We start from the raw sequence: 27,161 nt of genomic DNA, 5'->3' as shown, positions 1-27,161 counted from the left end.
TCACACAGCATTGCAGAAAGGAATGAAACAGACCACGCTTGCACGTACAAGAATTTTTGTATCTTTTACTAGGATGTTCTTGCATAGACTAAATACCACCAACTAGAAGCAGTGCACAGACTGTGAGGGTGCAGTATCCCAGGGATTCCTTTGTTGGAGGCTCTTCCTCAGAGGCACCAGCTTGAGCTATTACATCATTGCTGCACCAACTCTTTTCAAAGGAAAATGAGTTGACATCTGTGTGGACTCTCTATGTACTTTTGGGTTTGGTCATGCAGCAAGAGTCTTATGGAAAGAATGGGGGCTTTTCATATCAGCAGGGAAGAGTGTGTAGTGGAGAGGAAATATACAATTTGGTAGAATCAGTACAGTTACCTGCAGAAATTGCTGTGATGCATTCCCAGACCACATGAGAGGCACTACAGGAATCTGTAGGAATTACCCTGCCCAGTGCAGCTGTAAAGGCTATGGCCAGGCAGCCTCTGGGACAAGGTGCTGTTGTGGCAATGACCAGAGGCAAAGGCCAAATTTGATAGACTCCAGGGCTATGTATAAGAAGGACTGCTCAACAGAAGAAGAGAAACAGTGGGAAAAGTGGGAAGCAACCCAAAATGGTGATGGAGTAGGGACAATTGAGGTAAAACTGATTCTGCCAAAGAAATATTTAATCACTCCATCTGGAGGGTTTCATGAAAAACCTCCAGGGGGAACTGAGGCAATAGCTAACAAAGTACAAAAGGTATGGATGGCTCCAGAGAATCACAAACTCTCTTTAGAAGGTGTTTGGCTAACAGGAACTTAAATCCCAGTGGTGTCCAGCTTACTGGATGCATGTGAACACTTGATCCAGTATGCTTTTTATATGCACAGAGTTCAAAGAGCAAAGTGTGCTCAGTGATATCCATCCACTCCACTTGAAATGCAGGTACATTATATACAGCCTGGAAGTGAAGTGTTAATTAAGGCATTCTATAGGAAATCCAAATTAGAACCTGTGCAGGAAGGTCCATGTGCTGTTTTATTGTGTTCCTAGTTTGCTGTTAAAGATTTAGGTAAGGAAAATGGAATATGCCATTCTCACATCAAACAAGTAGTGATGATCAACCAGTTGATAAATTACTGGCTCCTGAGAATCTTTCATGATATTGTATTGGGAATCACTTAAGTATTTGTGCACAGGAATCTATAACCTTGGACTGTATCCTGTGATAATCTTGTTAGTTTCAATTCTCTTAAGTTTGTTATATAAAGTGGCAATGTTGTAGAAGGACAGTGGTTCAACGCCTCAAAATTGTTTTCTTTTTCCTTTTACTACATTAGCAGGTGAGATTAATTAAGATAAAGGAAGAACTGTTGAGGAACACACCTTGTGCAGGTAGCTGGGTGTGCAGCTGCTGTGGGAGCTGCAGGTTGTGCCCTGGGTGGCAGGAAATGTCTGGAGGCCCAGGCAAGGGGCCATGAACTGGTACCACCCCTTTGCCAAACAAAGGGCATGGGGACATACAGGGCTGGCTGTCTGGTTCATCCAGAGACTCTGTGGAACCCAAATAAAACAGGAGAAGACCCCAGACCAAATATCCTCATTTACCAAGAGGCACATGCAAGGGGCACCAAGAACATGAGAGGAACGCAGCCTGTTAGGGCATGAAAGTCCAGTGGTGCCAGTGTGACTCGCAGAGTGTTCCTGAATGGTCAAACAGGAAAGTTTCCCGAGCCAGCTGTCTGCAAACTAAAAGGGGATGAGACAGAAGATCAGAGAATGAAATTGTAGATTTGCAAGCAGCAGAGGAAGGATGAACCTACTTCCCTGAGCATGCTCCAACTAGGGGGAAGAGTTCCTTACAAAAATGAGAAAATGGTTACAGAAGGGTTGTAGAGGGATGATTTAAGTGACTAACAGTTGGCGTGATTTGTCATGTTTTTGTCAGTCCCAGGAAACCTCTTCTGTGTAATAACAAATAGAATATCTGTTGTGATCAGCATTGGGCTTGAAAACTGAAAAAAATTTGTCTCATTTAGTCTCATTTAGGCTGATATGACATCAGTGCAGCAAGTGGCAGTTGCCCCACTTATGCTAATTTTTATTATGAAAGTGCTTGGTAATATGAAGTCTACATCATAAATCTATAAATACATGAATTTTCCTAGCAAAATACCCTGTCTTCCAGAATTTGAATTAAATTATGACATCTCTCATCAGGAACTTACTCTAAAGAACTTTTTGACAAGTTTATTTAATACTTGATGGTTATGATGACTGCATCTATCATAAAATTTTTGAATGGGTAAGGTGAACACAGCTTTCTCTGGAATGGAGGTTTAAAATGTTTGATCTTAGGCTGTGGGCCCTTTAATAACCTGATATAATAGGTTATAACAAGACCTTTGAGCAACAGATGTTATCAGTTTGCTGTGCACCTGAGTGCTTTTTTCAAGATAAAATAATGTTATTCAAGAATAAAGACTCAAGGAAGGTCCTGTTGACCACTCTGAAAACTGACTTGGAATGGCCACATTGATGAATAACAGGCTCTGCACAAACAGGCTCTGCACAAAAGCAGAGAGAGGGGACCGGATGTGCCTGATGGGACATTCTGCATTACCTGACGATCTGGTCACACTCTGGTCCAGGATCAGGTGATGACAACATTCCCTTGTGTGTCACGTGTAGGTTGAGTCTGATATCCTAAGTACAACCTATGTTTAGTTCTTGCTTTTATTCAGATATATTTGTTTTGGCTGCCAGCAGACTACTCAAGCTTTTCAGTAGTGATTTATATTAATTTTGCAGGTACAGATACTTAAGCTGCAGTTAAATGCTCATTGTAAGCAAACCATAATGCTTGCCTGTTAAATTAGTGGAGGTTGAGTTGGTTATGATATCAGAGGGATTTCCTGGAGCTGGATTTAATATTCTGCTTGTTTCAAATTTGGAGCAACTCTGTCAAGGAGATTGGTGGAAGATAATAATAGACTTTCCTTTCAAATTGTCCTGCTCCCCATTGTTTTGCTTTTACTGCTGAGATGTATTTGGGGAGGATTAGGATCACATAAAACCCTAGCAGTGTAGGCGTGCTTATCTGGTGTGCATTCCTAATGATTTGTTGTCATAATTACCTGTGCTGATTCTCCCTGCAGATAGGTGGGTTTGGCACAGAAATTACTGGTGTGTCTGACTGCTCTGTAATGTGTGTGAATGCAGTCTCTGGCAGTGTGGTGTTGTTTGTTTAGAGGTTTTGTTTGATTTCCTCTGGTCCTGTGCTGTTGCTTTCACTGTGCAGGCAGTGATAATTCAGTTGGCTGTGCAACTGGGTAGCCATAATAATGCTGTCAAGGTGCATCTGTTACTGTGTTTAATATGTATGTTCTGCTCAGTGCAGCCTCGTGTTAGCAGAGAATCTGGACCTTGATTGATTGCAGTCTGTCTTGATTGCAGCTTTTTTTTTTTGTTTGTTTTTCCCAGTTACTCCTTAATGGTCATAAACCATTCAAAGATGAAAAATTGTCCCAGCATCTTGCAACCTCACCTTTAGATGTTTTGATTTTTACAGAACTGAAATGCTGTGATCAGCAAGTCCAGAATTTCTAAGGATGGTGCCATTCCCTGCCTGTGAGAAGAATATGTCACAGAGGAGGCTTTAGGCTGCAGCTGATAGGAGTTGAGCCTGCTCTCTAAGTGGGGTTTGCTGCAGCAGGGGCAGGCAGTGAAGGGAGATGTCTTCAAGGAATAATTCAGAACCTTACGAGCTCCTGCTGTCAGACCTACCCTAACAGTGTATGGCTTGTTTTTAATTGCTGTTTCAAGTTCAGCAGGGAGTATGGTGTATTCCAGGGCTGAGGGGCTGTTAGTCCAATGCACTGTATTTTTTTTAATCAACTTATTTTCTTGTTCTGTTACATACATTCCTACCCTGATAACAGAATGCTAGTGCTTGGTACAAAGATGTAAGGGTTTTTAGTTTGTTTCAATGTGAGTGATTTCATTTTTATGGTTGGTATTGTGGGTTGGAAGGAGATGATGTTGGAAAAACAGTGAGGAAGACTGAGTCCATGCAGCTACTGCTGCCATTAACTGAGCCCTAGTGCTGCTGGGCAGTGGCACTTGGAAGCTCCACTGTTTTTTATTTTCTTACTTCTAAGCATTCTCAGTCCTCCTTGTTACTGTTTCATTCATGTTCATGTTGGGAACAGCTAAATTATGCTTTAATTCTATTTACATCTATTTTTTGTTGTTTCTGCCATGCAGGTATTGGACAGAGAGATTGACCTGATTTCTAGACTGCAGTTTATTGGGCTACTTCTTTTGGTTTTGCAGTTATCTAACTTTGTCTCATAAAAAGAAAAAAAAGTTGTAGTTTACATCAACTTTCCTTAACACCTCAGGGATCCACTCTTAGGGTGGATCATGCTCCTGAGCTGGTTCATTATGGGGAATTTGATCAAGTAAAAAGGGTCATGGGTTACAGCAATGTAAATTGTTCTAATTTATAGACTTCCAGAGGTAAGAATGTGTCCTGAAATGAAGTGGGATATTGCAATTCCTCCACAGTGAGATTAAGACCCTTAGTAAGGTGGTGAGAGACAGAATTCCATAGCTTTGTTCTGCTGTTTAATAACCACCTCGTGTCTGATGAGTTTTGAGCTTGATGTGAGTGGGTTGTATTTTGAGCATTCCAACTGTGGTGTACTGGGACTGAAACAAGCCAACATAGAAAAGATCTCATATATTCATTAGGAATTCCTACAGGATGTGCTTGCTATTTATAAGTTTAATTTGAAGAATGCTGTAATCCTGTAAAATTAGGAAATATTTTTATTCCAATAAAGATGTTTAAAATTTTTCTTGCATGAAAGAGAACCTTGTAAAGGTGGTTGGGCTGTGTGTATGAGACTTTTTCCCATTGATTCTTTATTTTTTGTTCTCCGGCCACCGTGAAGAGCTAAAGAAGACATATAAATTATATATACACTCCTGCTGCTGAAAGCACCTCACCAAAACACAAGTTGGGCCATACTGAGTCATACCACAGGTCCATCTAGGCCAGTATCCTGACCTGAGTTGGCTAGGAATGGGTATGTAAGATAGAGAATTAATGCTGGAAAGGCATATAAAATGACTCCTCAGACTGCTTTTGCCACTTTCACTAAACTGGTGAACATGGGTTTTTTTTGCATTTCTTTTATTATAAATGCCAAGACTAAATTTATAAAGCTATAAAGTTTATATGTTTGTAAAGTTTGTATACTTGGCTGAAGGAGTTATGAGTATGGAAGAACTGATTTCACACTTCTTCATGCTGAGGTTGGCCAGGAGATGGAATTTGATCCTACTGTTGTCACTGTTTATTTCTCAGCTGCTTTCCTTTGTGTTTCACTTGCTATTTCTAGGAAGGCAGTTTTAGATATCTTAGGCTTGCTCAGCTCCCTTGTATGAATTCATGGGACAGGGATACACAAATATCTTGACATCTTGTCCATTTCCTACAGGAAAAGACAAACTACAAGTTCTTGTTTTCACAGTCACTGTACTTTAAATTATGTCTCTTTATAATCAAGAGTGGATACATTACAAAGTTAAGGAGAGTGGTGCAGCGTCTGGGTTAAAGATGCTTGGGTAACATTTAACATGCAGAAATGATGCTCTCTGCTGAGTACTGGGAAGGAGAGGTAGTGCCTTACTACTCTCCCACTGACCATCTCTTGCCCCTTCCCTCCTGTGCTGGTGGTTTCTGCACAAAGGTACCTTCATTGCTTCTTTTGCCCCTTGTGATCCTCCTGGGTTTTTAGCTTGTTGTGGTACGTCTTGCTATGGATGTAGGTAATGCTTGGCCCAAATGCTTGGTACAAATGCTCTCTGTAGTGTTTCTACTACCTCAGGAATAAAGTTTAGATTTGTGCTCCTACTGTGATCTAAAACAGCTTGGAATTTGTTTCAGACTATAATTAAATTGGCATTTGCTTTGGCTGCATTACTCTGGCGATACCAAAGCATATCTGTAAACTTAGTTCTGTAATTCCATATTGCCAAATGGCTGCTATTCGTGGTATTGCCCAGGAGGATTTTATTCTATCTCAAAGCCAGGTTCCTTTAAATAACAGACATGATATCTTTGTACACATGTATTAAAATTTTGATAAAGGAAAGTGGAATAGCGCACCAGAGAAAGCGATTGTACCTCCCCTGGCTTTGAGTGCTCATGGACTTTCATGCTCAGTCTCTCCTCTAAAATTATTCCTTGGGATTACCTTCCACCACAGTCACCAGACTGAAATCTTACTATGCATGTGCATCACTAAAGTGATGTGAAGAGACCTTCAAGAGTAGGGAAGGGATACTTATTTTTGTGTCTTATTAATGTTTGTAATGTTAAAAGTTTGGAGCAGTCTATAAAAATTAACTATAATCAGTTTGGAGCAGTCTATAATTAACTAACTTTTCTTTAAATACCAGGAGAGAAGCCAACATGCAGGGAGATTTTTGCAGGGGGTCTCTGTCGTATGCCTCCTGAGGTGATGTGCAGGGAGGTTGTGTGCTCAGTGCTCACAGGTAGTTTAGGGATGGCTGATTCAGGTGTTCTGGTGAGCATAAAGGAACTTGGGAATGGCATTCCACTTGCTCATTAGAAGAAGAAGCACAAATGTGTGCTGCTAAACACAGCAGGTACTTTCTCTTTCCAGTTCCTTACTTCTGTACCTGATGATTGAAAGCACAGCTACCCCATACAGATGCAGGACTCGTTCAGTGAGAATTTGGAACATTTTGCAGCACCTTTCTTCTGAATCTCTTCAATACCTAGTTTTTTTCTTATTTCTTTTCTATTATTTTGATTGTCCTTTAGCAGATGTTGGATTGAACATTTCTCAGCAGCCCTCTTGCTGAGTTAGTCTGCTGCTCTTTTTTTCATGTAGTTATCTTCTATATCTGGAATGAAATCTTCTTTTGTGAAGATTTTTATAAGACCTCTTTGAGATCTTTCGTTCATGTTCTGTTTGATCATCCTTTGTCTTGCACTTTTGACATATTTCTGTCTGCTGCTTCCTTGGCACACTACATGCTGGCCCCTTCATAGCCTTCTGTCTCAGTCCTTTTATTGCTAGGGAATGAGTTATTTTCTCTACTTGAGCTCATAATTAACTGGTAACTTTTTCCCCTTTTTCTTTGGACCTGAAGAAATGTGATGGTTGAGTGACCAGCTCTAGTGTTTTTTAAAAATTTGGTATTTATGTTGTTAATCTAAGTTTGCAACCAGAGTGCTACAGTAACACTCATTTTTAGAAAGGAAAATATTCATATTTTTGGGGAATGACAATAGCATTGCCAAGATCCATGCTTAATAAAAGATACAGCCTACTTCTAAAGCCAGTAAAATATCTGAGCAAGATCTTTTATTAGGCCTGTTTCATTCATTTTCTTCTAGGAAAGCCGAGTTAATGTGTTTCTGAAAGTCATTTTTGCTGAAGATTTATAACAAAAAACCCTTAAAATTAATATCAACATAGGCTATCTGGAACTTTATATAAAAGCAGGAAAAAGGGGCAAGATGAGCACCACAGGCACAAGTTATCTCTCTGTATTTTAATCTGATCATCTTTAGCACTGTGTGTAGGGTATGAGGAGGACTAACTATGCCTGGCTGAAGCCTTTTCTAATGTTCCCCATCTGTTCTGCTTGGCTGTTGATTACAGTGATGTGTCTGTAACCCTGGCCCTGTACAGTCCTTCTACCCTATTCAGACTTCTTAGGCTTATTGAATGCAATACCTGGCAGACCTTTCTGATTTGTGTTGGATGTCATCCAGTGCAAGCCATAAAAACTGCTGAGGTAGCAGCTGCTCTGCTAAAGCAAAACTTCTTCACCTGGTAACAATAAGAACCCTTGCAACATTTTGGTGTTGGATTCTCATTGCATTGTCAAGCCCTAGAGCCCTGGACTCCTGCATGGTGTAGCTGGTGATTGTCACCTTTTAGTTTGTGCTGCTGACTTGTGCAGGAATGTGTCTGTCAGGTTATGCATAGAGTGAGCTCAGGTGTTTGCAGGGTGAGTTTGCCTTCTTTCCTAAGAGGCTGCTTCTGATTTAGTCATAAGCAAGACCTGTGGAAATGCGGCATATACTTGTACTGCAACCTGTAATAATTTTGTCATTCATTCCCCCTGACCCTTTTTTTTCCCCCAGATAAATGGCTCATTTAAACTGGGAGCTACTGAAATACTCTCTGGCTGGCAAATGCAGTGCCTAGCAGCAGTCATCAAGGACGAACCAAACATGAGTGGTGGAGGGGAACAGGTCGACATTCTCCCGACCAACTACGTGGTCAAAGATCGCTGGAAAGTGGTGAGTAGTGGTGATTTTGGACTTTAATGGCCCAAACAAACCTCCTCCTCCTCCTGCAGTAGTACAGCAACTTCCCTGCTTAATCCTGGCCTCTGGCAAGCAACAGTGGAGTGCTAGGGTTTGACATGTCAGCAAGATACTGCAGGAAGAAGGGTTTTAGAGTGTTATTTTCAGAAGGCTAAATCTGCCAAGGATTTTTATGTAGGATTGAACTGTTGCAGCAGACTGAATAGTGTTTTAGTAGGAAATTTAGATTTCAAATTACTGTGGCAAAGAATACTACAGACATGTCTATAAATATATTGCATTACAATAAAATGTAAAACCAAATGTTTTGGGTTGGAATGTCAGCAACTTCAAGAGTCAGAAAGTCCATGATTCAACTTCTGTGTAAATTTATTGTAAATTTATTTATTCTTAAAATTATATCATTATATGTTAAGAGTTTTAGCTCTTATCTCATCCATTGTGCAAGCTGGACAGGCTTTGCTTTTAAAATGCTGAAAAAACATTGAAATGCCATGTATACCATTGTCTCCATTTTTAACTGGGATTACCAGCACTCTCTGAATCATTAAACTCCCAGCAGAAGCCTCACTAGTTTGAACTACAAGTGATTTGCAGTAATAGCACTGGGTTCTCCTTTATGTTGACTGGCTGTGGTACAGTGGCCCTGTGAGTTTTGCAGAGGTCTAAAGAAGCTTGGGACTCTGAATTCACTTCAGTTTCAGGCTGTGGAGAGGTTATTTTTCAATAGCCCACTTCAGACAAAATATTATCCTTTCATTAGACCCAGCCCTGTTCTTGTTGCTCCCCGTTGCCTCTCTTCAATTTGTTCCAGCTTTCTCCTCAGCCTTCACTTTTCTGTCTGGCCAATTGCTGAACAGCCTATTTATATTTAAGCAATTCAAAATGTTCTTCATTCTCCTGGCTTCTTGAGAGAAGCTCAGTTTTCTCTGTGATTAGACACCAAAATAGAGACAACCCCTTTGCCCCTCCCAAAGCTTTCTGTCACATCTGAAGGAAAGCTTTGCTGTGCTCCTGCAGCTCTGGAATGGAGCTTATGTACTTGTTTTGGAGGGATGATCCATGGACAGGTTAACTGACATATGGGACTTGAAACATGCCCTGTGCTTACCAGTGTCTCAGAAAATAATGATTGCAGCTTTTATCTGTCTCTCCCTGCACAAATAGAAATTTCCCCAGAGCCTGAAATTTGGTCAGATTGATGCATGTTCTTTGCCAAGCTGAATTTCAGCACTCTCCTGATGCCTTTGCTTCAGGTGCATGATTGCTAATACTCATTCCTCCTTAACATGAGGAAGAACTCATTTACACTGAGGGTAGCAGAGGATTGGAACAGGCTACCCAGGGAGACTGTGGAGTCTTCGTTCATTCCAAACCCACCTGGATGGGTTCTTGTGTCACCAGCTCTAGGTGACCCTGTCGAGGCAGAGGGGTTGGACTGGGTGATCTCTAGGGGTCTCTTCCAACTCAAACAGTTCTGTGATCTTCTGTTCTCCTTTACCTTGGCTAACTTTAGCTTGTACTATTCTCTATTGGTCAATTTTGGAGTTTCTCCTTCATAGAAAGGAGTGCTAAAACTTCTGTAAATGATGGGAGTATTTTTGTAACAAAGTCTAAACAAAGTAACTTCATTCTTGGCAACAGCAGAACTCTTACAAGCACCAAAAACTCCAAATAAAGTCTAAAATAAACTCAGTGATGCTCGCAGGGAACATTTCAAACCATTTTTTAAGTTGCTAGAGGCACTAAATATGGGATTCAGTGCTTCACTGTTGCATGAATCTGTGACTGGGGCCCACTAGAAGCTCTGCCCACTAACTCTGCCTTAGAAAATACAGAAATGTGCAGCTGTATTGTCAACAACAACTACCTCTAATTAGAGGAATAACCTTTTATGTTTTATAATGTCTCACAGTAGCCTTAAATACTGCAGTGAGGTCACTGCCACACTTGAAGGCTCTGAGAAATGACATGACTTGCTAAAGGCTGTAAACAGCAATGAGAAATCCTTTCTCCCATCTCCGAGTAGAGCTGGGAATTTGACCATGTGCTAGCTGACTTGTGCATTGTGAATCTTCATTGAACAGTCATTCTCCCCACTCCAAAAAAAGTGTGAAGTGCAGACCCTTTTCTTTTAGGCAGGCCTTTTGTGCCTTTCCCTTACTTTAAGCTGATGTGAGACCAGTCAGAGCCACGAGCTGTGGGGCGCTTGGTGTAATCTGGAAAAACTCTGAAAATATTTCTGGTGGCCCAAGGAAATGGACAGTGTAGGATGAAGTGACCAAGGAAAAAGGGACTGTACCTTAAAGTGAGCATAGAGCTGTAGTATCAGGAGTAGCATTTTTTCCTTTTGTCACAGATCTTTCTGCATCTAGCCCAGAATGTGCCAACTGTATGGCCCAATCTTTGGTGTGCGTGATGGATCCTGCTCAAGCAGGTGTGTGGCATATTTGTGTGATGCTGGGGTGCAACTGCCAGAAGGTCTTTTGTGTAATTTGTCCTCCCAGTGTCTCTGACTGTCTCTGGCTGGGCATCTGCTTGAACCTTGTAGCTCGTAGTGCTGGCATACTTCCATTATTGAGCCGATTTCTAATTTTAGATTGGTGTAATGTATTCCTTGAATTCCTTTCTTTCTTTCCTCCTTTCTGCTGCCTGACAAAGCTTTGAAAATGAAGATGCTAGTTCTCTGCAGTTAGCCTGTTGGTCATTCATTTTCCTGTCACTTGAAGTCAGTAAAGTTTGGCTGTCTGACAGCAGTAACATTTTTGTTCTTATTTATGAAAAAATATAAGGACAGGGTGTGCTTATGGTTTTTATCAAAACTTGTAGATTTAGAAGTATTCTTTTTTGTAATCATTCTTTACTTGCAGGTACTTTTGATGCTTTGCTAGATGAAATTTAGACAGTACTGGAACCACATGACTTTTGCTGAATCCCCAGAGGGTCTTGATCCACGTGTGCTCTGAATGATGTGAACATTTTTGTTCAGGGGAGGGAACAAAGTGAAACGTAACTTGTACTTGCTTTGAACTAGGTATGGATGTTAAAGCTGAATTTTGATGTATCTCTTTATTTCACATAAATGCCTTTTACTGGGGATTCACAACTGACACTTATTAGCAAGACAGAGTTGGCAGCTCCTGCACTGAGCTTTGAACACAAGTGATGATTCCTGTACATGTGTATGTTCTTTTCCTAGGTGCAATCCATGTTCTGTTTTTTTTCAGGTTTCTGAGCTTCTTGATCTGAAGCTCTCCAGTTTATTTTGGAAACCTTGCCAGAAACCCCACAAAACTTTAGTGGATTCTTTACCTTGTCTTGTTTAGAAAGGCAATTTATAATTCCAAGAAGGAACCTGGGACAAGGAAGGTTCTTTGTCAGACTTAGGGCCTGTTTTGGTCTCACTCTGAATTGCTTTAAGTGGGCTTTGACAGATCATCAGATGATTTAGAATGTGGCTGGCTGAGCTCTTGATTAGCTTCTCAGTTCATACCTGTTTTACATGAGTTCGTTTCCCTTGAGATCAGATCCAGTCCTCCTAAGCAAGTGGAGTGGACTCTGGAGAGTTTGATGAACAAGGGTCAACTCTTCCTCAGCTGTTAAGTCAGATGAGGCCTACTGGCCTTTTCTGGATCATTGAGTTGGGCTGCAGGAGTTGCAGGCTTGGCTGTACAAGTGCTCCTTAGTCACTGTTTGACCTTGTCAAATCTTTGAAGCTGTGGATGACAGCCTCGACCCTGGCTGAGTTCACTAAAGGTTGCTGGCTTTCCATTTGGACCTTTGCCCTGGATTTAGAGTGCACGTTTCTTTACATTGCCACCAATCCTGACACCAAACCATTCCTGCCTTGGTCCTGGAATGTTACCCTGGAAGGTCTAGTCTTTATCTAATAACCTTGGAAGGCAGACTTTGTTTAGAGCAGTGCTGTCGTATATGCTTCTGGAATAAAAGATTAAATTTGTATTCAAGCTTATTTTTGGCTGGTGTTGCCTTGGTTTTTTGAACTGTGTCTGAAAGTACTGATTTTTGCTTAGTGAGAAGGCTGCGTGTTGCTGTTGTTGTTTTGGGGTTTTTTTTTAGTAGGCTTTGGAAGATTGTGCTACAAGAGTCTTTTTCAGGATAAATCAAAAATATTTCAGAATATTTAAAGGAGACTTCAAAGGGAGCCATCTGTGTCCTGTGTAACTCCTGATTTTCTGTGTCCAAGTCCAAATACCTACCTGTTTGATCAGATGAACTATTCACGTGATTCCAGAGCCTGGAATAGACACCTGGACAACCCAGCTCACACAGGGGCTCATGCAGTTAGGTGGAATGAATCTTGCTGGTGTTGGCAGCCTGTATCCCAGTCATAATAGTAAGTGGGCTGTAGCAGGACCAGAAGAAAATATCACCAAGGCAGTGAGGCTTAACATGGGCTGATGACTCATGATTACCACTTAGGCAATTCTAGTTAGATGTTTCATTCTCTTCCTTGACTTTGTGTTTCATTACCGGTTTGGAGTTTTTTGAGTGGTATGTGCCCATCTCTCCTTTGTGTCCAGCAGAAGGATATCCTGAGTTCACCTTAGAAAGTGAACTCCCACGAAGCAACCAGACAGTGAGGCAATGGATTTGACATAAGCCCCTGACCTCAGCCAAGACCTTGACTTACAACAAACTTGTTCTGGAACAAAGCAAAGGAAATGGCTGCTGATGGCCTCTCATGTGGCTGAAAACTCAAGAAGTATGGCAGTGCTAGTGGTGATGTTGAATAAATGGTACCATCTGGTGTGCTGGGAAAAGTATGCCAGAGAATAATTTCCATAAGAGTGTGAGCAAGGATGCAAGGAAACAAAGACAGCTTTGACAGCCTTCCGTTGGCTGGAATGTGTGTATAAAATCAGTTTTCTGATACCGCAGAAGCTTTGATCTTGATCTCATGTGATCTCCCATTTGTTTCTCTGTAGACCTTTATGTGTCCTCCAGTTTGGCTGTTTTGCCAGGTGTGCAGTCTCAATATTGTCCCTCCAGTTCCCAGTTTACCTTTTTGCCTTCTGTAGCTTTTCCTGTCCCTTTCCCTTTCTCATTAATATATCAGACAACAGAAGATCTTGTGTACTGAATCCTGAGGTATTAGCTGACGTGTTGTTGCTATGCTGAATGTAGCACTGTTTTGAAAGAAAGATTTTTTAATAGCCAGCTCACTTAGGGTGAATTTCCAAGTGGAAGTAGGGCTGCACTGTAATAATTTTTGAATAATCTGTGGTGACCTAGTTATTGGCTGTTTACTGCATACTGAATATGCCTGTTTAGCCCTGTGGAAGGTCATGAGGAAAAATGACAAAAAGTTGCTCCGGACAGCAGCTTTCAAAGGGTTATCAAGTAATAGCTTCAGAGACAAGGCTGGCTGTCAAGCTGTTAATATGGAAAACACTTCCTTCTTCATGTCGAACTGTTTTTCTTGACCTGGGAGCCAGAAAAGCAAATTATTTTGGTCACCTTTGGGAGGAAAATACCCTGCTCTTGCAAGGCAGGGCCCTTTGTTCAATGAACTGGACAGATGCACAGGACAGGCCTTTGGTGGTACAGAAGACACTAAAATATCATCTAAACATCATTAAACATTGTGTAAGATCCATGTTTGACTATGTGTCTGACTGAAACTTCTTTTCCTCTCTTAAGTGTTACTGCTGCTGTTGGAAAAAAGTGGCACTCAGGACTTCCAGAGCAGTTGTTAACAGAGGGAACACAAAATGCTGAAGGGAAGATCTGCAGCTTGGTTCAATGAGCAAATGCTAAGCAGATCAAGGGAGCCCTGATCTATCTCTGCTATAAACCTGAATTTCCTCCTGGGCAGCACAGTAGGCTTTAAATATATCTAAGAGAAACAAATATAAAATTATTTTCCTGGCATAGACATTGACTCTTGCAACATATGAGGAGGCTGTATTATACATGATTATATATAACTATGTGCACATATGCTGTCAAGTCTCAGCAGAAGGAGGATCAAGGAATCACCTTCCAGGAAAGGCAGAGGATCCTGACTTGCTCTCTGAATGGGAGGCTACTCTATAACAGTCAGACAATCTGTCTCTATAAGGTACATATCAAATATGCTGAAACTTAGATATCTTTAGCTTTGAGTTTATGTCAACTGAAGTCATGGATTCTTATTGTGAAACAGTTTGTAATTTTGCTCAGAGACACAAAAAGCATAATTTGGTTGGGTTTCAGACTAAAGAGAAAAAGAGACTGAGAAAGAAAGGAGTTGTACTGGTGGCTTGTACACAACTGTTTTGAGGTAATGCTGTTAGCAGTTCTTTGAAATGTGACACTGAAGTAACTTCACTACCAGAGCAGGTAAAGCATCTTGTAAAAGATTCCAGTGGATGTTCTGCTCTGTTTTTAAAATCCTTTGAATGAGATGTAAACATCATTTAACTTATTTCTTGAAAGATTAGTTCCAACTACCAGTAAAACATAACTGCAGAGATGTGTTTGTTGTGGGGGAATGACAGTTTGTATTTATCATGGTCTGGACAGTGGTTCTGCTATCTTCTTGAAGGGTCTTTCCTTGAATTTTGGCAAGAACATCATGGAGGCAGTAGGCATTATCATTTGCTTTTTAAGGTATCACCTGTCATTGCTTGCTAGGTTTGTTCTTTTTTGTTAGAGCAAAGAATTTATACATAGCACAGTCAAGTGGGTAGCTGGACTTTTGCCAAGCTGTGCAGTGAAGGGATTCAGGCACAGCACAGACTGGGAGCTGAGCTTGTTCTCCCTACGCAGTTGAGGAGCTGGCTTCGTGAGAGCCACCTTGCTGTTCCCTCTTGTGTACATTGTACCAAACCCCTTTGTACTTTTCCAGCTGAAGAAGATCGGTGGAGGTGGCTTTGGGGAGATCTATGAGGCAATGGATTTGCTGACCCGTGAGAATGTGGCCTTGAAGGTGGAATCAGCTCAGCAGCCCAAGCAGGTTCTCAAAATGGAAGTGGCTGTCCTGAAAAAGCTGCAAGGTAAGGCAAAAAGCCCTTTGGAAGTGTGCATGTTAGCAGTTAGAATCCAAAGTTGCAAATGTTTTTTATAGTTTTCGCTTCAGCTTCCATTTATATGTGATGTCATGTTAAGCTCAGAAGTTGTTACATTCTGCAACTCAAGTGAGATCCAACATCAGGGACTATTTTGTCTGCTAGTATATAAGGACAATGAGGAGACTTAGACTGAACTATTGGTCCACTGGTCTGTGCAATCTAGTGATACTGATTAGAAAATAAGGAATGGAGGAAGCAGCATCTGACTAAAAAATTAGGTTACCTCCCAGAGGACATGGAGCACTGAAGCATGGCAGAGTCTCCAAGTAAAATGGTTGACTAGTAGAGAAGTGCAAAAGGTGGACAACAGGAGGTATAGGGAAACTGACTATTAGCTAATTTTTCATGTACCTCACTGTCCTGAAGGCAAAGTGTGAAGTGATGCACCTATTCTTAATGAGGGTGGAAGGGAGCTGTCTTAATGCAGTTGTTTGTGGCTGAAGGAGGGGGGCTTCTACTAAAAAGATTGCTATGGAGGGATGTAAACAAGGAATTTCTAAATCTGCCTTTGAAGAACTGAGAATTGCTGTTGGCTGAAGGGCATTGTGCATGGATTTCCTTTTTAAGGCAAAGCCAGCTATTGCCAGGTACAGTTTATGTGTTATAGTATAATACACATCTTTAGGGATGTTCCTTTCTGCAAGATTCCCACTTGGGCTAAGGAAACACCTGCTGAAGCAGTGAGTGGGATCCTTATCACCAGGGCTCATGCTTCAGAGATAATGTTGTGGCCCTATGAGTCTATACCTTTGCCTTTGTACAAAATCTCCAGAGATTGAATTGAATTCAAGGGTGAGACTGTTGCAGTCCTCGTGAAATGAGTTACTCAATGTTTGTGACAGATTGCCTCTAGGTAAAAGCCAGTGAATTATTTTTGAAGGTTAAATAGTTTTCCACATTTCAGCTCTCCCAAGAGGAGAACTGATAAGGCCTCTTTTGAATACTCTGGATTGTAAAAAGTGTAGCTGAGCTGTGTAAAGGAGAAATCAGCTCAAGTCATTGTGAGGACTCTTGCTGATCTGTGAAAGGCCTGGATACACAAGCTCCCAGAGAACAGCAGAGAGGGTGTCTGAGGTCTGAACACACTGCCTTGAGGGCAAGTAAGGCTGTGATTGAGATTTTTTTGTTTGGTTGTACACTTGAAACTGCTCTGACTTGAGTGAGGGTATGACTGTGTGGAGCGATGGATTTTAGAGACCACGAGACAATGCTGTCATTCTGGCCAGTGCCAATAGGTGCTGTGTCCAGGGCAGGGAATGCTTGAAAAGCATGACCTGAAATCACTAAACCAGAACTAGCATCAGAAAATGTGCAAGGTGTTGACTAATACTTGTATTTATTTCTGGAAGATTGTTGAGACTACCAAATGCTTGAAAAACACCCACATTTGTGTACAGGATGCTGGTAACTGGGGAGAGGGAGTGGTAGTATATGGAACTAGGAAAAGCCCCTTGGCAAAGCAGTTAGTAAATATTCAGGGAAGGGACAGAAAAGACAGAAGAAGCAGAATTGGCTGTGCATCAGCTATCCTGCATGTAAGAATGACACATTACTTCAGCCATGTTTTTACAAATCAAGCTGTTCTGTGAGGAATTTAGCTTTTTTTGGTTGAAGGTTAATCCCCAAATGCTTTACTGAAATAAATGATAAAGTTAAAATAAGAAATTGGGTTGAGAGCATGGGGAATCACGTATTGTGTATGTTTTCACTGTGTTGCAAAGAGGTGAGAAACATTTCAGAAAGGGAGATGCTGCCTTTTTCCAACAGTTGGTGCGTAGAGTAAGTTTTTGGTATTACCATAGGTGATACAATCAATTCATGGATTTCCAGATGAAAAGCGAGGGAACAATGTTGTCTAAAATTCCTCTGTATTTTTCTGGTAGAATTGAAAATTGCAGTCCTTCTTAAATAGTGCAGCTTTATTGTTTTCTGTTTAAGTGTCACACCAATCTTAAGGGACTAATGAATGAGCTGCTGTTCATTCCAGAGCTTGTGATCGGAATCTTGCAAGTTACTAGAACTCAGCAGAGTTTGAGATAAAGAAGGTTGGCCATTGGCCCATAATGCAGACCTGTTTTGGGTACAGCCTGACCTTTGAGTGCAGTAGCTCCTGGTTGGTGTGGACTGCAGGCTGTTGCCAACAGGCTTTCTGGGACAGTTTGTGGAATAGCCACACAGAGAACACAGCTGCAGGTAGGTCCCTCACAATGTCCTTCCTGCACTAGCAATCCACACAGAGCAGCTGGGGAACCAGCCAGGTAATGACTCTTCTAGAGAGTCTCTGAACTACCTCCATGTGTAGTTTTGTTCTGTGAGGGTGGTCATGTGCTGGAACAGGTTACCCAGAGAGATGGTTGGAGATGCTGAAAACCCAGCTGGTGTGACCATGGACAACCTGCTCTAGTTGTCTCTGCTTGAACGGGGGCGTGGACTGGATGATCTCAAGAGGTCCCTTCCAGCTCCAGCACAGATGGTCTGAGATGCTCAAGCTTGGCTCTGTAGGATCACTGCCATGTCAGTATCTCTCAGCTGCTCTGTAGAGTTATTTTGTTCTGCTCATACTTGATTTGCATTTTCTGGATGTATAGTGTGTTTTCTGCATCTGTTTAGGTATTAATATGTTTCCCAAATGCAAAGTTCTTTCTAACTTGCATTATTACTTACAGGGATCGTAAGTTGTCTTCTAACCAAACTTCCAAATCTGTTCACTGTCTTGAATCTGTGAAACACCAGCAATGGTGCCCTTTTATGCCTTGGGTGAAACACAATTGAGAAGTGAGCTTATGGAGTTTCTTGCTCCAGCAGGTGATGAGCTGAAGCTCTCAGTTGTCCTGTTGTTGCACCTTTACCCAAGAAGTTTTTAGCAGCATTTGTTTCTTTTTCTTACCTTCCATAGACTTCATTAGTCAAAATCAAAACCTTCTGGTCCCACAAAGTTGCTGCAGAATACTTCCTTGTTCAGGCTGGATTTGTAGGGCTCAGGACATTCTGTCTGGTGCTACTCTATCTGGCCAATTCTAATCAGAGCAGCACAGGATAGCCTTTTATTTTAATTACTTTGAAGCACTGTTTGCTTTACATTGTCTTGTTGCTTCTAGAGAAGCTAGTAGAGAATTACACTACTAGGGTTGAAAATCTTACCAATAACAAATTCAGAACCTGTTTCAGGGATAGTTAGGGCACATCTGCACAATGAACTTATGCATGAATATAGCTTCTCTGTCAGAATACTATTTTTACCCTCATTTTATTACCTTAACCACTACTGTAAAACTAAGTGAGGTGTGTGTGATTGTACCATTTGCACACAATTTTAATGTACTGGGATTTTCTACTTTGCAGTCAAGCATTTTGAAACCAAGCCTAAGCTGCACTGGCAAAACACTTCCTGCAGATTGACTCCAGCAGAGGAAGTTGCTGGTTTAGTTGGACCTGCCAGTGTTTTGCTGTGTAGACAAGCCTTTGGATCACATGCATTAAAAAGTAAATGGAAATAAGATTTGTATGGCTAAGTGAAGGAGTAACTTTCCTATCCAGAGAGCAAGAATATTTTGGCTGGGTTTTCTGTGTTTCAGCCTCTTAAGCAATGTCTCCATTAGTGAGCAATGCAGTACCTGCAGATCAGTGGGAAGCAGCAGTTGGCCATGCCTATACATCTCCAGCAGATATGGCTTGGTGATTTTACACTATAAACTTCATGAATTTGGGGGATTTTGCTTTGGGTTAGTTCTAAACTGCCCTCCTGTCTGAGGGTGCATTTGTTGGTTTGGACTCTCATTTAGGATTTGGGGACTAATTGGTATGCTCCTGGAATAGAACTTCATGGTCTGTTTGCTCAGAGAAAACCTTACATGACCCAAAGCCACTCTGGGAACACTGACATGTGGTAGCTGTGATGATTTAAGGTAGTATGGGGGCTTTCTTTAAAACCTCATTACTTCTATAAATCAGGACCCTAAGGCTCCTGGTTTTTTGAATCATGAGAAGAAAATTATGATGGTTTCCTATCATTAAACATATGGAAGGGAGAGTACTACCACATCTGGATGAGCAGATGTTTTTCCTTCTCTTCAATGTTTTTCTAATCCTTTGAAATACAAATGGACAGTGACCTGCCTGCTCTCTCTGTGATTTTTTTCCCCAATGCTGGATTTGCTGTGGAGCAATATTCAGGTGGCAAAGGAGCATCAGTACTACATGGACTTAGTTTCGTATCTAGGAGATCTTTGAGGTTAATCAGAATGCCACATCTCTGTGAGAACAGCTTTTGAGGCATAGCTTTTGAGGTGCTTGGCTTGGGCTGTCCCTGTCAGTCTGCCTTTCTAACAGAAACCTTAATTGCACAAATTGTAAACCAGTATCCCTGATTAAATCCAGTGGGCTGCTGCAGAGAGAGGTTTGGAAAGTATCTTAGGTGCCAAACCAGGAATTGTGTTCTCTCTAGATGCTCAGCTGGGGCTATGTGAGGCTCAGAAGCAGATGCTTTGAATTCAAAGGTATTCTCCCTGTCCTTACCCACTTCTTGATAGGTGTCTCTGGGAGTACCCTGGGGACCTGTGAGACCAAAGCACTGCACAAGGATCTCTCACAAGGAGTGCAGTTTGTATGCCTTCTGGTCTATAGGCTCTCTAAATATGGATGTGACCACAACATTCAGTCTCCTATGCTGGGATTATCTTTGGAACAGCCTAGCAGATTGTAATTTAAAATGGCCAGATTGTTTTTGTGCTGAGCACTGTTTTCTGCAGTGGCAATGTTGCCCTGGTGTGAGGCTACAAGGCCCTAAGTATTTGCTTTTGATCTCTCTTGGCTGCTAGATATTGCTAAGCTGTCTTCAGTGTGTTGTTTTCTTTGTAAATGCCTTCTTTTCAGTGTAACCAGTTTCATTGTGTAGGACTCTGATTAATATTATTCTGCAGTGCAGAGATCTTCTGCATATTGAGTAGTTGTGCAAGATGCAGCCTGGACACAGGCAGTGTAGTTTTTGAGTACCTGATTTTGTTACAGCAGATACTGTACTGCTTGTTCCCTCTTTATTGCTGGGCTTGGACAGATAAGAGTTTCCTAGCAAAATAATGGAAGAGGAACCTTGCTTTTCTTACTTGGCAGTCCTAGGGGTTTTTGTTCTTATTACATGTGAGTTACATGTGAATTACATTACTCTTATTACATGTGAGTTTTTTCTGTTAAAGTGGTGTCTTAATGCTCTGTGATTCAGTTTCTTTTACTTTTGTAGACACAGTTTATATGTCTCTACAATATTTTTCTAGGTGGATGTAAGCAAGCTATCTGCAAAGATTAGAAAGCAGAGTAAATTGCCCTTGTCAGGCTTTTAGGCCATCACAGGGTGGCAGATTCACAGACTTGCTGTAACTTGAGCCTCTACCCAGCACTGCATTTTTCCATGTAGAAGTGTTTGAATGAACTTGCATTTATTACACACTATTTTTATGTTAACTGTGGTGCCATCAACCACACTTTTTTGAGATTGTGTGGAATTTTTGCTCCAGCAGTATTGTGCCTTGACCTGTGTGGGATCTGTTACCAGTATTCCACTTCAAGTTGTTAGTTTTGGGAAACAACTAGAGGAAATTATGCCATGCAAGTTTTACCTTTAACTGATTAGGGGACAATGACCAGCCTTTTGGGTTTGTGTCCATTAGTTCATTGATTTATTACAGAAGCGCTAGCAAGCTTAACCCGGTTGGTAAAAGCCTAGCTGATTACTGTTGAGTAATGTAGTTATTTAAGCCTTACTTCCAGGAGATTTTGTCTTCTTTCATGTTCAAAACTCCTTTGTCCAGCTGAATTGACAAGTCCCTGAAGTCTGGCTGGTTTGTCTGGCCAGAGATGACACTTGGTAATTACAGAGGAAAGAAGTCTATGTGAGCCAGCTCTGCCAAGCTAAAGGCAGCATTTCCAAGTGAAGTTGGATGATGAAAATAACTCTCATTTCATTTTCTAGTCATGATGAATCCTCCCTTTCTTGACAATATTCATACAGAAGTGAATTCAATATCCCCACAATACAAAACCTGTGATAAGCTGATAAACCTGATACTGACAGGCAAATAAAGAAGAGGATAGCTGTAAAATGTACACTATAATATAGAGCATTGAGAAACAACTGCAGCTTTCCAAATACCAGTGAGAGCAATTGTACAACTACATGCCCATAGCTGTGCATATCCTAGAGACCCCAGCAGTGCCAAGTGCTCCAGCAAGTTATGTTATGGTTAGTGACCTAAGCACTTGGGCTTTCCCTAGTATGTGACACAGATCCAGAAGAAAATTTAGGTTCTCTGGAGGTCTCTTGTACAACCTCATATTTCAAGCAGAAAAGAAATAGATCTGGTTGCTCTGGGCTTTTATCAGTGAAGTTTTGAATAACCTCCAGAGACGGAGATCCCACAGCCTCTCTGGGCCCCTGTTCCAGGGTTTCACCATCCTCATGGAGGAATAAAGAAATAACATCTAATAGGAACTTCCTATAGTGCAGCTCATGCCCAGTGCCTCTCTGTGTGCTTCTGTCATGGGTTAACCCAGGCTGGCACTAAGTACCACACAGCTGCTCACTCAGCACCCCTGCCCCCATGGGATGGGGAGGAGTGGAAAAATATAAAACCCATGGGCTGGGATGAGAACAGTTTATTAATTGAAATACGAACTATAACAGTAGTGATGAAAAGGGAGATAAGAAAATGAAAGGAGGGAATAAACCCCAAGAAGTACAAGCAATGTACCACCCTCTGAGAGATGCCCAGCACATTCCCAAGCAGTGATCTGTGGCTCCTGGTGAATCGGCCCCAGTTTCTATACCCAGGATGACATCCCATGGTATCCCTTTGGCCCATTCAGGTCAGCTGTTCCAGCTGTGCTCCTGCAAGACCCCAAAAAACTCTCTCAGTGAAGCTTTTAACAGGGCTTATGGTTGTTCATGCACTTCTTGAGTTAGACACACAGGAGAAACACCGACAAGATCTTCTCAAGAGGTCTAAACAACAAAATAGCTTTACTGGTAGCTTTAGAAAATCAGAGAACTTTGGTAAAAGGCTAGGAACAGCATTCAGTCAACACAAAACACTTCTCAAAGCATTGACTTAGCACACTCAACTTCCCAAACTCTAAGCCTGTTTAATTTTAAGTTACTCAAAAAAGGGAATTAGAGGAAGAAGAAAAAGGACCAAAATGGTACAGAGAAGGACACATACACCTACCAACTCCTGGGTTCCAACAATGTTCAGCTGATAGAAACTCCAAGAGGAGGTAGGGTCAAGACATGTGCTTGCCACATATTTGGCCTTAAACACCTCTTGGCCTTCCTGGGCCCTTCCCCCAAGTAGGACTTCTCGTCATTTGGCACTCTAGGGGCTCCAGGAATAGGGTGGGGGGCATTTTCTCCAGTGTGACAATTGGCAGCTCTGCCAGGCTGGGATACTGGCTCTAAGGGTGCACTGCCAGGGCAAGGCCCAACCTGCCCTTGCCCCACACACATTCACCCCAAAATATCTTGAGATATGAACCTTTCCAGTCTCTCACAGCTCGCTCCTGGCTTCTTGTGCAGCTCTTCACTGGCAGAGCAGGGGAAAACTGAAAAGTCCTTGACTTAGGGTAGGGACTACTAAGCAACAGCCTAAATATTCATGTTTTATCAACACTGTTCTCATCCTAAATACAACACACAGCATTGGAACAGCTGCTAGGAATAAAATGAACTCCAGCCCAGCCAAAACCAGGACAAGCTCTGAGGAAAGTCAGGCTCCATCTTCTTGGCACTCTTGTGTTAGGTGGCTTGGACCAGCAGATAGTTTCTCTTCTATTGCCTTCCTAAAGGCTGAACAAATCCATTTCTCTGGCACTTTTTGTTAATGTTACATTTTCCTTTCCTTGCCACCATCCTGGTGACACTGCTGAACTCGTGATGTTGGTCTTGTGCAGGAGAAAATGGCAAGAATTGGGAAGGTAACAGTAATAAGAGTAACAATTTGAGATTTATGATAATTCATGCAGCAGAAGTTACTTCAGTGTTTTGAGTGAACAGATAGGAATGAGACAGCTACTCTGTGGAGATGAATCACAGAATTTTAGCTTAAAATTAAAAGATTAACATTTTTAACTTCTTTGTTGAGAAGAGTGGTTACTGGTTTTCTGGTGAAAACACAGGAAATATGGAGTCTGTTAAAAGAAAAGACCAACTTCAAGTTGCAACCATAATGTCACATGTTTCCTTCTTAGTATTTATTTGATTTGTTTCATTGCTGCATTGAAAATACATTAGGGATATTCAAGAACTTAAATGAGTAGAAGATTGGAATGAATATTGGTGTCCACCAGTTTGAAATTGATCCTTGTGAAAAAATAGACTCAAAAAAGGATCATAATTTACATTCTTTTAGGGGCTGTGTAATGAAAGCTTTTCATGTAATGAAAGTTTTAAAGTATTCAAATGGGGACTTTAATCATATCTCTACAAGGTGATGAATATCTCTCCAAGGGTTGAAGGGGTTCTTATACATGAGAACATAATTATTGACTGTAATTTTTAAGTTTCTTCAGAAAAAGGAGGGTGAAGATGATTTCAGTGACTGAAATATTTCTTACCCCATATTATATGGGCCATTATTATATTCATTGTAGTTAAAAGACTGCAGTAGAAAGAATATTTTTCTATGGCTGAACATTAAAATTTTGCCTTAACTAAATGCTTGCTAAATAAAACACTGAAACTTTTCTCAAGTCGGTGCTTATGAACATTGGGCTGATGTATTCCTCCAGTGTTAGTTAACTGGCCAAATCTCTTTATAATTTATTGCCCTGTTTTTTGCTTTGTTTTAGTAAAAAACAAATGCAGATACAGAGCATATTTTCTATGGTATAACTTGTGACCCTCTGGTATATCTGGGTGCCTGTTGAGCAGAGCAGTCTAGCAGTCTAAAGCAAGAGCAGTCTAGAGCAGAGCAGTCTAGCAAAGGAGCAAGTGTCATCTGGCAGTTAGTGCAGTAAAAGGGTTGTGAGGCTTCCCATACCAAATATACTTTGGAAAAGAAACATTCCCCCCCGCTTCTTTCTTTTCTGGGTTCAAATATGCTTTGCTGCTTTCTGCTATGATCTCCATGCTTGAGGAGGGCATGTGTGAGAAGAGAGGGCTATTTCCTGCTGCCTTAAAGGGAAGTTCATGGATGGAATGACAGTTCCACCATCCTGTCTGCACAGGAGGTTATTAACATGATTGTTCTTGTGTGCTTCATAATTCTGATCAGCCTCAGGACTGAGCTGCAGGAATCCCAAAGTCACACCTGACTGTCAGCCTCCATCTGCCACTTCAGCATGGCATGAACTGCTCCAGGAGAGCAAACAGTTGTAATCTGGTGCCTCCTTTAGATGACAAATGAGTGAAAGCCTCCGGGACCCAGAAGGTTTGATGCTGCAGGCATTTATCCCACCTGTATGACTAGCTGGCTGTACATGCAGCACTTTGAAATGTGGCCTGCCTTTCCTACACTCTGTTATATTCTTTTTGTTTCATGCAGAAATGGGCACAGTTTTCCCTCACCTCCTTTCTTCTATTTTCCTGGTGCTGCTTGTGTTGCACAATAGTGCATGGCAGAGCTGTTCCAGGGAGGGCCTAAATTTCCAAGACCAGCAGGTCAGGTTCAAGCCTGTTTTAGACTGGAAAGGAGGATTCAGTATAAAATCAAGTCAGTTTGGGGATGCATGTAATCAAGAACTGTCAATCCATTCATAATTTTCAAAAATTACAGTAAGCAGAAACACATTGTCATCTTAAACAGACAATTCTCAAAAAGAATAAAAACTAAAATGCCTTTTCTTTCTGTAAAATTTTATGATCCAGAAAACAATGGTGTTATGGAGGAAACTGATTAAAAATATTGTTTAAAAATTAGCAAGGATGTGTCTTAAGTCATACCACTGGACACTACCTCTCTGGTTTCACTGAAATTAGTGATTTAGGTGGGCAGGTTCTCCCTGTCAGAGGGTTGGTTTTTAATGCTGTCTCTAGTTTTGCAGCAACAAAAAGCATGTGGTTTGCAATTATGTAAAACAATAAAAGCATGTTTAAAAAAATGAGTAATTTACCCTTTTCACCACACAATAGCTCTCATTGTCACTAGAAATAGTGACTGTGTTTTGGCTTTTGCTTAAATATCCAGCCCCTGGTGCTCTGAAAGGCAAACAAAGCAAAGTGGGATTCACAGTGTGTCTGTGCAAATCTGTGAATCATGGCTGGGATGAGTGTGGGCTTGCTTCTGTCCATCCTCTCTGCCCCCTGTGTGGGTGGCCAGTTTGCTGAAGCACAGGAGTGTGATGAGATCCTAAAGAAACAGAACTGATTCTTTCCGAGGTTATCCAGATATGCTGACTTTGTAGTGACAGCTCTGGCTCTGAGGGTCCCTTCACATTGGCAGGCAGCACAGCCATCCCTACTGGGACATGTGGCAAAAAGATGGGTGGGACAGCTGAGGCGTCCTGGTCGTTCCTTGGTGATACCCACACCAGGACGTGTTCTGTATACACACAGTATCTCAAGGGGTTTCCTCAGAAAACCAAAATCCTGTCAAAATCAACACTGAATTTGCAATGAGCTTGTCAACAGCAGAAAACCGGTAGCACAGCACCCAGTATCTGTAGGCACACTCAGGCCAGGGGCCTGGTATATGTGAGAAACAGGGTTAAGGAAGAGTGTGTCCCAGTGGGAGCAAGGTCAGGTGACATGGGAAAAATACAGAGATGCTGCTTGCCACTGCAGGGAGAAAATTCATGCAGCCAAAGCTCAGCTGGAGTTGAAGCTAGTTAGAATTACAGGGGACAATGAAAAAGAGTTTTTTCAAATATCTTAATGGAAATAGGCAGTGTAAAAATAACATCAACCCCTTGCAGGATGGGGATGGTCACCTCACAAAGAGAGATAGGGACAAGGCAGAGGTGTTTAACACATTCTTTGCCTCTTCAACATGGCTGATGGACCAAGGGGTTCTCAGTGCCTCAGATCCTCAGAGCTTGGAGGATCATGACTGTGAGAATTATCAATTCCCAGCTGACCCTGAAATTATGCAGTCTGCTGCTCCAGCTGGGTCCCTACAAATCTGTGAGGCTTAAAGGGATTCAGCCAAGAATCAAAGAGCTGGCTGATGTCATTGCAAACCCTCTCGCAATGATTTTTGAGTGGTCTTGGGAATCCAGAGAGGTTCCAGCGGACTGGAAGCTGGTGAACATTGTCCTGATTTTCAAGAAGGGAAAGAAGGAGGACCCCAGAAACTACAGGCTTGTCAGTCTCACTTCAGTGCCTGGTAAAGTTACGGAGAAGATATTCCAGGAGGCATTGAAAAACAGCTGAACAGCTGGGGCAACCCTGGATGTACAGACTGGGGAATTAAATGCTGGAAAGCAGTGCCATCAAAAGGCACCTGGGGATCCTGATCGATGGCAAGTTGAACATGGGTCAGCAGTGCCCTGACGGCCAGGAGGGACAGCAGTGCTCTGGGGGGGCATCAGGCACAGCATCAGCTGGGCAAGGGAGGGGATTGTCCCCTCTGCTCTGTACTGGGGCAGCCTCACCTCGAGTGCTGGGGGCAGTTTTGGGCACTGTAATACAAAAAAAGATAAAAACCTGTAGGGAGTGTCCAAAGGAAGGTGATGAGGATGGTGAAGGACCTTGAGGGCAAGCCGTGTGAGGAGCAGCTGAGGTTGCTTGTTCTGTTCGGCC

The 27,161-nt window shown here is 41.8% G+C and overlaps 1 protein-coding gene across 2 annotated transcripts in view; it reads left to right on the top strand.

Moving 5' to 3' along the window:
• TTBK1 (tau tubulin kinase 1) overlaps nt 1–27,161 on the top strand; it is a 103,847-nt gene that overhangs the window by 8,058 nt on the left and 68,628 nt on the right. For both annotated transcript variants that reach the window (XM_053938037.1, XM_053938038.1), the window contains exons 2-3: nt 8,175–8,333; nt 15,214–15,361. In XM_053938037.1, coding sequence (XP_053794012.1) covers nt 8,226–8,333; nt 15,214–15,361 — 256 coding nt within the window. In that variant the 5' untranslated portion in view covers nt 8,175–8,225. The remainder of the gene's footprint in view (nt 1–8,174; nt 8,334–15,213; nt 15,362–27,161) is intronic.

This window comes from Vidua chalybeata, chromosome 3, assembly GCF_026979565.1.
Source record: "Vidua chalybeata isolate OUT-0048 chromosome 3, bVidCha1 merged haplotype, whole genome shotgun sequence".
Taxonomy (NCBI): domain Eukaryota; kingdom Metazoa; phylum Chordata; class Aves; order Passeriformes; family Viduidae; genus Vidua; species Vidua chalybeata.
Note: the sequence above shows the minus strand (reverse complement) of the source record. Positions and strands in the feature narration are given on the sequence as shown.